General features: G+C 38.9%; 1 protein-coding gene across 4 annotated transcripts in view; it reads right to left on the minus strand.

Moving 5' to 3' along the window:
• EPC1 (enhancer of polycomb homolog 1) overlaps positions 1-12,773 on the minus strand; it is a 110,786-nt gene that overhangs the window by 23,997 nt on the left and 74,016 nt on the right. For all 4 annotated transcript variants that reach the window (XM_008967636.5, XM_057298843.2, XM_003814796.6 and 1 more), the window contains exons 3-5: positions 1,585-1,730; positions 981-1,187; positions 494-642 (exon numbers count right to left, since the gene is read on the minus strand). In XM_008967636.5, the coding sequence (XP_008965884.1) occupies positions 494-642; positions 981-1,187; positions 1,585-1,730 (502 nt within the window). The remainder of the gene's footprint in view (positions 1-493; positions 643-980; positions 1,188-1,584; positions 1,731-12,773) is intronic.

A 12,773-nucleotide genomic window follows, 5' to 3' on the forward strand; every position in this document is an offset into this window, starting at 1 on the left:
TTTTTCTAAAAGTAATCACAAGAAATTTAAAAGTGGTTTTCTTTGGGGATAGGGACTAGAAATAGGGCAGAGGTTTTTTTTAAGTTTTCATTGTGTACCTTGCCAAATGCTTGAGTGGTAAGATATATGGGCCTTTCTCCCTCTTTCTTTACCCTTTTCTACTTAACAATCCAGTGTTTTAAATTTTATATGCATTAAAAAAGAAGCAGTACTATCAATTAACTCAAGTCCTACATGCAACTCAAGGACCAAAAAAGACCACTTTGAAATGGAAATACTTGGTATGTTTTAACTTAAGTGAATCCAGTCACTTTTAAAGAAAATAGAGGAAAACATGTAAAAGTATAAAAAGTATCATACCACATATATGAAGTCTCTATTATTAAAAAAAGATATTTCTGTAATTAGATTATTGCATAGGAAATAAATTAACTCAATATACAAAATGTTAATGGCACTATACTTCCTCTAACATTATTAAAATATACATTACCTCTTTTCCATAATTTCCAGTGTTAAGTGCAATAGCTCTCTTTTACTTTTTTCTCTTCTTTTTATCATCTCTAGAATAGTAACAGCTCGACTTAGATCTCGTCGCAGCTTAAGCATTTTTTCGTAAGAGGCTTCATCATTTTTGCGATTCTGCAAATGTGAAGTTGCTTGTTTAATGTTAGTAAGTATTTCTAACTAGTGGTATAGTTATTGATCCATAAAATTTATACATTTGAAAGGTTAAATTAGAATTTAAAGACAATAAAAGGGAGCACAGATCACCAGGAAATCAATTTTGTATTGATTTTTAAATGGATTAACATTAAAATATAACATTAATAGCTGCATAATAAATCTTAAGTTCAAGTATTTTTCTTATAATTGGAAAGTCATATTTGAATATAAATTAAATCACAGTATTGAGACAGTCATAACTATAAATAATTTTTATTATATAATTATCAAAAAAATTCTTCAAATTCACTTACTTTTCGAGTCTGCATTTTTTCAGTACGCCTTCTAAAAGCCACATAAGGATCATTTGTGCTGGAACCATCTCGCTTCTCTTGTTTTACTGATGGAATAAGAGATGGCCCTCGACAGTTTTTTCTCTTTTTAATCCAATATTCATAAACTTCTCTAATTAGTTCATCATCTTCTTTTAGCAGTAGTTTGGCTTCCTGCAGACTGACTGGCTAAATGTAAAACCATTATGTCATTTTCATACAACACACATACAAGGTTCATAAGTATTTACTTCTAAATTTAAAGGACAATAATCAATATTACAACATTATTAACAAATGGGAAACTTGAGGAGTACATTATGCCTGTCAGTCACTGAACTAGGGTGCTTTATATACATTATTTCATCTTTACGACAATCCCAGGGCAACCGAGGCACAGAAAAATTTAAACATATTGCTCAAGATTACACAGGTTACTGATAAGCAGAGATGAGATTTGAATTCATACTTTTTAACTCTAAAGCCTGCCTGATTACCCCGAACCTGCAATCTCACACTCTTTCCATACAATACAGTTCTTTACATAGAATATGTATATACTTGTTATATACAAATGAAGTTGTACCTGCTGACCACTGCCTTTTTCTAGGCGGTCAATCATCTCCTCAAATTGCAACGGGCAGATGTCCATTTTCTTTTTCAGTTTATTCACAAATACTTCATCTTCAGAATCCAAATCATAATCAGGCTGTTCAGCATCCAAACTAAAAGCTGACAGAAGGAACCATATGCAATCATTTACTGTGTGAATTCACCAACAAAAACTCCACAGATGTCTGCATAAAAACAAGACCTACACTTTCTAAAGAAATAAGAAAGAATTCTTGCATTTTGTTTTCAAAGTCGCGAACAATCTAAGCTTAGATTTGTCTTACACACTTAAAGTTAAAGAAGGGAGATTATCTTTACTATGAATATACATATAAGTAATAAAAGACAACGGATGCGACACCCTCCAACCACTCCTAAAAGCAAATACACTAGAAGCCTATTAAGAACATAAAGCGATCATTAAAACTTATTTGGTTGAATCATGTGAAGTGCCATTTTTATAGCTCAAAAATCATCACATAGGCAATTTTTATAATATAAAAGGAGAAGGCCTTTAAGATTTTTTTCTATAATATTTAAGTCCTATTTTGTAGATTATTCAACTACTTTACCAAAAGCTAAGGGAGTGGTCTTTAAAGTTGAAGTGTTAGAAGCCACTACCAATAACAGTACAGGTTGAGAATCCCTCATCCAAAATGCTTGGGACCAGAAGTGTTTTGGATTTTGGAATATTTGAATGCGTATAATGAGATTTCTTGAGGGTGGGACCCAAGTCTAAACACAAAATTCATTTTTTTCACATATACCTTATATGCATAGCCTGATGGTGATTTTATGTAATATTTTAAATAATTTTGTGCGTGAAGTTTTGACTGCGGCCCATCATCACATGAGGGCAGGTGTATAATTTTCCACTTGTGGAATCACACTGGTGCTCAAAAATTTCGAACTGTGGAGCATTTCAGATTTTGAGTTTTCAGCAGCTGTCACTCAGTGAGTATGTTCCTGCCTAGGAAGTTTGTTTCTCTACGGGAACACTGTCATGCTGATGGAAATGGGAGGATCTTAGATCTGCTGGCAAGAACCGCTGCTACTATCAAATGTTGTTTAATTACTTACCAAAATTAAGCTAGGTTGATATGAATATAAGCAAAATATTAAATAGCTTTAATATAAAAATTTGTCTCACATCTTTCCCTTACTTAATTCCTTCTACTAACATTAGAGTCCACATCTTTAGAATGGTATAAGGCCCTTTTTTCATATTCTTTCCAGTGTTATCAGTTCTTTATGATCTCATAACATCAGATTTCATTGATTTCATGCAGTATGCTATTTCATGACTGCAGGCCTTTACAAAAATCCCTGTTTTTCTGCTTGCCCACCAAGGAGGCAAATGCCTATTTATTCTTTTTAGCACCCAGCCTGGTATCACTCATCTAGAATCCTTTTTTGATTTTTCCCCACCCAAGAAGTGGTTCCTAACCACTTTCATCTTTTTTAGTGGCTAAGAACGCACTTCATGTACTTTATAATCTGCTTGTTAAGCATGCCTCCCTATTAGAATGTGCGTGATCTCTTTAGGGAGAGGCATGCCTTCTTTATTTCTGTACCACTAAGTGGAGGGTAACAGGTTTCACCTTGTATGCCACCTCTGTAATGTTACGTCTATTAAAGTGGGGGGAAATAACCTCCAAACCCAGTCAGACATTAAAGTCTGTGATGGGTACAAAGGGCACTATTTAGCTGCCAAATACTGCCATCTCTGCTTAAAGCTTAACACAGTGTCTGGCCTGGAGAAATAAAAAAACATTGGTACAGTTGAATGTATTATTTCACTGTTTTATTTTTTATTTTGACCTATATCACTTCTATAACATTCCTATTAAAATAAGTAAGTATTCAGACTATAAAAATTTCTAGATGTTAACATCTCTGTACTCACAGTACCTGCAATCATGGGCCCTCCAATGATTTTCCATCATCTCATTTTGTCATTATCATGTAAACAGCTTTTAGAGATCCTCAAGTTGATTAAAACTGTTAGATTAAAAACACTTGATATATTTTGTTCCTAACCAAAATAATGCAGGTCTATGTTGTCTAATATGGTAACCACTAGCCATGTGTGGCTAACTGAATTTATATTAATTAAATAAAATTTAAAATTCAGTTCCTCAGTCACAATCGCCACATTTCAAGTACTACAATAGCTATATGTGGCTAGTGTTGTATTAGTACAGATTACAGAACATTTCCATCATCATAGAAAGTTCTATTAAAGAGCATTGATGAAAATAATCCAGAAAGCCAAATTGATAGGGACCAACTAGCAATGTTCTCAATGTTCTTTTTTTTTTTTCTTTTTTTCTTTTTTTCCTGAGACAGAGTCTCTCTCTGTCACCCAGGCTGGAATGCAGTGGGGGTGATCTCGGCTTACTGCAACCTCTGCCGCCCAAGTTCAAGCGATTCTCCTGCCTCAGCCTTCCAACGAGCTGGGATTACAGGCACCTGCCACCACGCCTGGTTAATTTTCGTAGTTTTTTTTTGTAGTAGAGATGGGGTTTCACCATCTTGGCCAGGCTGGCTGGTCTTGAACTCCTGAACTCATGATCCACCCGCCCCAGCCTCCCGAAGTTCTGGGATTACAGGTGTGAGCCACCGCGCCCGGCCAATGTTCTGCTTCTTAAGGTTATATTTCATTTTTAGGATCTCATTTATACACTACAGTTTGGCATTCTCTTCTTTAGATCGTATCACATGTCAAACCACAATCACAAAGCCTAATTATTCATTAAAACAAAATGAGCTTGCCAAGGATCACCTTGCTTCGCATCAAAATACACTTGCCATAGCTCCTGGTAGATATTATATTATCAGTGGCAAGTCACACCCAACATATCAGGGACTGCATCAAGACTGAAAAGGATGATTTCTATCATATGAATCAAGGAGCTCAGGGTCTTTCCCTCTGACGTTAACAAGGACCTGAGTGTCTGAGCCCTTTTGCCTCTGCAAGAGGCTTTTCTTTTATTCAGTGCAAACTCATATAAAATCTTAAACAGGGGCCAGGCGCAGTGGCTCACGCCTGTAATCCCAGCACTTTGGGAGGCCAAGGCAGGTGGATCATGAGGTCAGGAGTTCCAGACCAGCCTGGCCAACACGGTGAAACCCTATCTCTACTAAAACTACAAAATTTAGCTGGGCGTGGTGGCGGGTGCCTGTAATCCCAGCTACTCGGGAGGTTGAGGCAGGAGAATTGCTTGAACCCGGGAGGCGGAGGTTGCAGTGAGCTGAGATCACGCCACTGCAATCTAGCCTGGGCGACAGAGCAAGACTCCATCTCAAAAAAAAAAAAAAATTATTAAATAGGAAGAGTACCCAATCTTGTTCATATATAGAATACCAAAACCCTAGAGAAAAGCTAACATGTAAAAACCCACTTTGGAATTTCATTTGACCAAAAAACCCACACCCAACAACCTTATTATGTAATTTAGCTGTAGCTGAATCTGCAGCTTCCAATAAACACCTCAACCCAAGCTAATAAAAATGTAAAATATTCATCATGTTCCTAGAATTAAGAGTATCTTCAGATTTTCTGGGTCATGTTATTGGATGTGTTCAAAGTAAAAAAAAGGGTCTAAAGAAAAACAGGCAAATAGGTCATCTCTTCTAATTAAGTTCTATCAATTAAATTGAGACCTAGCAGGTTAATAATTCTTTTTTTTTTTTAGATGGAGTTTCGCTCTTGTTGCCCAGGCTGGAGTGCAATGCTGTGATCTTAGCTCACTGCAACCTCCGCCTCCCGGGTTCAAGCGATATTCCTGCCTCACTCAGCCTCCTGAGTAGCTGGGATTACACATGTCTGCCACCACGCCCGGCTAATTTTTGTATTTTTTAGTAGAGATGGGGTTTCACCATGTTGACCAGGTTGGTCTCCAACTCCAAACCTCAGGTGATCTGCCCGCCTTGGCCTCCCAAAGTGCTGGGATTACAAGCGTGAGTCATCGAAACTGGCCTATAATTCTTAAATAATAATGAGAACTACACTGTGGAAGCTGGCTCCTTTAAAAATATTCTGATAGGAATAAACCCAGAGATGCACACAGGTAAACAGAATACAGTATTATGTGTGATACACAGATGTAGGAAAAAGTATACCATAACTGCCATGTGGACATAAAATAAGCCTAAGTAAAATACAACAGGACTTATACATTGAATAGATTATTATTATTATTATTATTTTGAGACAGAGTCTTGCTCTGTCGCCCAGGCTGGAGTGCAGTGGCGTGATCTCAGCTCACTGCAAGCTCCGCCTCCCAGATTCACACCATTCTCCTGCCTCGGCCTCCCGAGTAGCTGGGACTACAGGTGCCCGCCACCACGCCCAGCTAATTTTTTGTATTTTTGGTGGAGATGGGGTTTCACCGTGTTAGCCAGTATGGTCTCGATCTCCTGACCTCGTGATCTGCCCACCTCGGCCTCCCAAAGTGCTGGGATTACAGGCGTGAGCCACCGCGCCCGGCCGGTTAGATTATTTTTAAAGGAAATCCAGGCTGGTACAAACTATGGTATTTAAAGTCTCGTAATAGATATTTACTATGGGGTGGGAAGTATTTGACATCTTTGCCTTAGATCTAAGACAAAGATATTAAAGTTTAGTAACAGAGATGGAATGTAAGTGTCTACATAACAAGTGCCATTTATGACTCAAACTAAGTGTGCATTCGGTGAGTATGTCCATAACTTCAAACAGCGTTTTAAAAATACAGGAAACAAATAGTGAAAGGATATCTGGATCCATGAAACAGCACACAATGTGGATTAGGAACAGAATATACACCCTGATTGAAAGGAAGGAAGGTAGGAACACTACCCAAGGTTGAAGAAAAATCGTCACACCAGTTTTAACACGAGCACTAACTGCATGATTAATAATATCTACTTGCAAAGCTCTTGGTATCAATTCTGAGCAGCAGAAAAGACTGTTGTGAAGGTGTTATTTACTATGGGGTGATAGGTATTTGACATCCTTGCCTCAGCTCTAAGACAAAGATATCGCTGACTAGCCAGATCATGGAAATCTTCAGTTTCCTTTGCTTAAAAGCTAGAGCTTGGGGTCACTTGTAGAATGTACTTAGGGAGCGACAATGGTGAATATTAGATTTGAAATCTCAGATATAAGATCTTTCGTACATAAAGTTCTCTGGTTGCTGTTATAGATATTATCTATCAGAAAGCAGTACCAGCAGAATATGCTGCAGGGGATGCTGAGGCAGGCAGAGGGAAGGAGAAAATAATCTTTCAGAATCAGAGCACAAAGACAGGATATCCGTTCTGAGAGGTATTGAAAATGTAGGTTCTACTTTAGGAAAAAAGTATCCGTTAAAAAAACTTTATTTAGAAGTCAAAACTTATACAAATTGTTGAAATAAAAACAGTACAAGGAACACCTGCATACTCTTTACCCAGATTCAGCTATTGTTAAATTTTTATTTTGTTTTATCATATGCACACGTGCTCGTGCTTGTGTGCACTTTCATTATACACGCTCACTCTTTATTTTTTCATTTTCGAAGCCATAGGAGGGTACATTATATTCATAATGGCTTTCTTGTTTTGTTTTGTTTTTTTGAGATGGAATCTCACGCTGTCACCCAGACTGGAGTGCAGTGGCATGATCTCAGTTCACTGCAACCTCTGCCTCCTGAGTTCAAGCAATTCTCCTGCCTCAGCCTCCTGAGTAGCTGGGATTACAGGCGCTTGCCACCATGTCTGGCTAATTTTTGTATTTTTAGTAGAGATGGGATTTTACCATGTTGGCCGGGCTGGTCTTGAACTCCTGACTTCAGGTGGCCCGCCCACCTTGGCCTCCCAAAGTGCTGGGATTACAGGCGTGAGTCCCCGTGCCTGGCCACCATTGTCTTTAAGACATTGATGTTTTTTGGGTATGTCCCCCTCCCCAAGCCTCCATCATCATCATCATCATCATCATCATCATTATTATTATTATTAGCACATTCCTCACTCTGTGTTTTTCTGATTTTTTTCTCCATTGTGATTAGATTACACATTCTTGGCTAGGTTATTGCAAAGTAAACTTTTTAAGTCCTTCTCAGAATATCCACATCTAGAGGCACACAATGTTCATCTGTTCCTCATAAGTAATGACAATTTTGATCACCAGTCAAGATGTTGCCCAATTTTTTCTTCTTCTTTGTAATTAATGAGTAGTTTGTGGAGAGAGCTTAAAGCCATGCAAATCTCCTCATCAAAATTTCCTCTCTTATTGAGCACACACTGATGATTCTAGTATGATCCAACCCTGATTTATGATAACTGCAAAAATGAGTTTTTTTTTTTTTTTTTTTTGAGACAGAAGCTCGCTCTGTTGCCCAGGATGGAGTGCAGTGGCGCGATCTCAGCTCACTGCAAGCTCTTCCTCCCAGGTTCATGCCATCTCCTGCCTCAGCCTCCTGAGTAGCTGGGACTACAGGCACCCGCCACCACGCCCGGCTAATTTTTTGTATTTTTAGTAGAGACAGAGTTTCACTGTGTTAGCTAGGATGGTCTCAAGCTCCTGACCTTGTGATCTGCCTGCCTCAGCCTCCCAAGGTGCTGGGATTACAGGCGTGAGCCATCGTGCCTGGCCACAAAAATGATTTTCTAACTCTAGCATTAAAAAAAAAATTTTTTTTTATTATACTTTAAGTTCTAGGGTACACGTGCACAACGTGCAGGTTTGTTACATATGTATACATGTGCCATGTTGGTGTGCTGCACCCATTAACTCGTCATTTACATTAGGCATATCTCCTAATGCTTTCCCTCCCGCCCCCCCTCCTGCATTTTTTCTCTAGTGTATCAATTCAACTCTTTTTTTTTTTTTCCTGAGACAGAGTCTTGCTCTGTCACCCAGGCTAGAGTGCAGTGGCGTGATCTCGGCTCACTGCAATCTCTGCCTCCCATGTTCAAGCGATTCTCCTGCCTCAGCCTCCCGAGTAGCTGGGATTACAGATGCACACCACCATGCCTGGCTAATTTTTGTATTTTTAGTAGAGATAGGGTTTCACCGTGTTGGCCAGGCTGGTCTCGAACTCCCGACCTCAGGTGATCTGCCTGCCTCGGCCTCCCAAAGTACTGGGATTACAAGCGTGAGCCACCGCATCCCGCCGATTTTTACTTTTTCAATGGTTTATAATTATTGTACTTTTATTGTTGTGCGAACTGTCCCAGAATTAGCCAGTGGAAACCCCTGTGTCTTCACGACACACCACCATCATTTTTTTTGGAAGCTTAATATCCAGTATGACAAGATGTTACAGGGCCATCTTGTGCCTACCCTGCCTCAGCCCTGTAATCAGCCATTTCTCCAAGGCTTCCTGGGCCGTTTAGTGGGGAATAAATTAGAGAATAGGTGCTATGTTTGCTTATTTTTGCTTCTTGGCCTTACAGAGGAAAGAATTAGAAGCACATTTATATCTATCTATCTATGTATCTATGTATCTATGTATCTATCTGTCTGCCTGCCTACCTACCTACCTACCTACGTACCTACATGCCCACCCACTCATACACGCAAATGCATATAAAAATATACACATTGACTACCCTTTTAAAAAAGGCTTCCTTTGAGTATTAAGCGGAGAGCCAGGTATAAATCTAATAAAACATGTGCAGGATCTGTATAATGAAAATTATAAAGTGTCAATGAAAGATAAAAAAAAGACCTGAATACTTCGAGTGTCAAACATTGTGTTCATGACCTGGAAGATTCACATAGAAAAGATGTCAGTTCTCTCTAAATTGACCTATAGACTTAAGGCAATTCCCATAAAAATATGAGCAAGTTTCTTTGTAGACATAGACAAGTTTATTCTAAAGTTTATATGTAAAGGAAAGACCTTAAAATATCAAAACAATCTTGAAAAAGAAAGATAATACAGGAGGAATCATTCTCCCTGATGTTAAAAATTACTATAGAGTTGCAATACTCAAGACAGAGATATTGTCTTGGGATAAACACAGAAATCAATTGAATAGAATTGAGAATCTAGAAACAGATCCACACAACAATGTCCAGTTAATTTTTGACCAGGAAGCAAAAGCAATTCAATAGAGGAAGGAAAGCTTTTTAAACAAACGATGCTGGAACAACTGGATATCAAGAGGGAAAAAAATGAGCTTTGATCTAAACCTCTTGCTTTATTCAAAAATTAACTTAAAATGGACCACAGACTTAAATGTAAAATGGCAAAACTTTTAGAAGAGAACATAGGAAAGGCAAAGAGCCCTTAGACTTGACACCAAAAGCAGGATCCATTACGAGGAAAATTGAGAAACTGGATCTCATCCAAATTAACAACTTTTGTCCCATGAAAGTCTATTAAAAAAAAAAAAGATGAAAAGACATTAAGAAATGGTAGAAAAATTTTGCGGCTGGACGTGGTGGCTCACGCCTGTAATCCCAGCACTTTGGGAGGCCAAGGCGGGCGGATCACGAGGTCAGGAGATCCAGACCATCCTAGCTAACATGGTGAAACCCCATCTCTACTAAAAATACAAAAAATTAGCCAGGCGTGGTGGCATGCGCCTGTGGTCCCAGCTACTCGGGAGGCTGAGCTTGCAGTGAGCTGAGATCACTCCACTGCACTCCAGCCTGGGCGACAGAGCAAGACTCCCGTCTCAAAAAAAATTTTTTTCCAAGTCATATATCTGACAAAGACACTGTGTCTAGAATATTATCTTTTTAAAAACACCTCAAACTCAACATTAAGACACCCATCCCATAGAAAGTAAGCAAAAGAGGCCAGGCATGGTGGCTCATGCCTATCATCCCAGCACTTTGGGAGGCCGAGGCGGGTGGATCACCTGAGGTCAGGAGTTTGAGACCAGCCTGGCCAACTTGGGGAGACCCCATCTCTACTAAAACAAAACAAAAATTAGCTGGGCATGGTGGCACGCGCCAGTAGTCCCAGCTACTCGGGAGGCTGAGGCAGAAGAATTGCTTCAATCTAGGAAGCGGAGGTTGCTGTGAGCCGAGACTGTACCACTGCACTCCAGTCTGGGCAACAGAGTGAGACTCCATCTCAAAAAAAAAAAAAAAAAAAAAAAAAGGAGGGTGGGGGAGCAGCGCAAAAGACATGCACGATCATTTCACCAAAGAGGATGTACAGATTGGCAAATAAACACATGAAAAGATATTTCATTTTAGCCATTTAGGAAAATGTAAATGAAAAGTACAATAAGATATTACTACACACCTATTAGAATAGGCTAGGATAAAAAATAGTGCCAACCCCCAGTGCTAGAGAGATATGGAGAAACTGGGTAATATACACCTGGTGATAATATAAAATGGTACATCTACTCCAGGAAACAGTGTGGCAGTTCCCTTCCAAACTAAAAATGGATGAACCCTGCAACTACACTCACGAATATATACCCCAGAGGAAGAAAAACTCATGTTCTGGCTGGGCGCAGTGGCTCATGTCTGTAATCCTAGCACTTTGGGAGGCCAAGGCAGGTGGGTCACTTGAGGTCAGGAATTTGAGACCAGCCTGGCCAATATGATGAAACCCTATTTCTACTAAAAGTACAAAATTAGCCATGTGTGGTGGTGCACACCTGTAATCCCAACTACTCAGGAGGCTGAGGCACGAGAATCGCTTGAACCAGGAGGTGCAGGTTGCAGTGAGCTGGGACTGCACCACTGCACTCCAGCCTGGGTGACAGAGTGAGACTTTGTCTCAATAAACAAACAAACAACAACAAACAACTCATGTTCTCAAAAAAACTTGTACATGAATATTCATAGCAGCTCTATTTGTAATAATCAAAAACTGGAAACTACCCAAATGTTCTTCAATGAGTGAATGATTAAACAGACTGTGATGTATACATATCATGGAATACTGCTCAGCAATAAGAAGGAACGAACTATTCATATGTCCAACAACTGAATGAACCTCAGTGATACTGAGTGAAAAAAAGCCAACCTCAAAAGGATACATACTGCATGATTCCATTTATGTAACACCTGTGAACATAATTATACAGATGGATAACAGATGAGTGATGGTCAGGGGATGGGGAGAGGCAGGGATATGGTTATAAAGAAGTAAGAAGAGGGCATCTGCTGGTGATGGTGCAGGTAAGTGTCTTGATAGTGGTGGTGGTTATGCAGGGCTATACATGATAAAACTATACACAACTACAAACACGCACACACATATGTGGTACACATCTAACTGGTGAAATCTGCGTAAACTCTAGATTGTACCAATTTCAATTTCTTGGTTTTGATACTGTACAATAGTTGTACATGAAGTTAATACTGGATGAGGCTGGAGGAACTGTGCAGGAGACTTCTCTGTACATTTCTCTGCAACCTCCCATAGATACAGGGCAGCTAACACAAATTTAGCAGCATTATCTTTATTAATATTCCAAAGTATACATCTTTCCAAAGACAAGTTACCTCAAATTTGTACAATAAAAAATTTTCTCCCAAATAAGCTACAATTCTGCTGTCATTTATTAATATTTGATTATAATGTCAGGAGTCAATTCCTTTTTCAATATAGTAGTACCTTTTGACTTTACTGACCACATATAATTCACTAGTTATCAGTCAAATGTATTTTATAGATTTTGATCATAAGTAAGCCATCTTTAAGACATGTATTAATTTTTTCTCATAATGATAATGTAAATTAGTATAATTTTATCTTATTTTACTCAACCTTGCTTTAACCTAAAAGCATGCATTTATAAGATAATATAGCTTGTGGCAGCAAAACAGAATGTGGTTTTAGTTAACATACATGGGGAAGATCAGATCCTTAGCTTTCAAATCCACCTTGGCATGATTTTCTGGAAAACAACTTTTTAGGTTCTAATATCTATCACATTTGTTTATAACGTCTGTGTCTGTCTCTTAAATGTAACAAAACATGTGACTGCACAAGTAGACTAGTTAAAATTGGTTTCTCAATGTGCTTGCAAGGAACAATAAAAACAAAATAGGTTTACACTGTCCTAAAGAAAAAAAATTTAGATGGTCCCCTAGAAAAACCTCTTGATCAGGCCAGGCACGGTGGCTCATGCCTGTAATCCCAGCACTTTGGGAGGCCGAGGCGGGTGGATCACCTGAGGACAGGTGTTTGAGACCAGCCTGACCAACATGGAGAAACC

This window comes from Pan paniscus, chromosome 8 (genome assembly GCF_029289425.2).
Source record: "Pan paniscus chromosome 8, NHGRI_mPanPan1-v2.0_pri, whole genome shotgun sequence".
NCBI classification, from domain to species: Eukaryota; Metazoa; Chordata; class Mammalia; order Primates; family Hominidae; genus Pan; species Pan paniscus.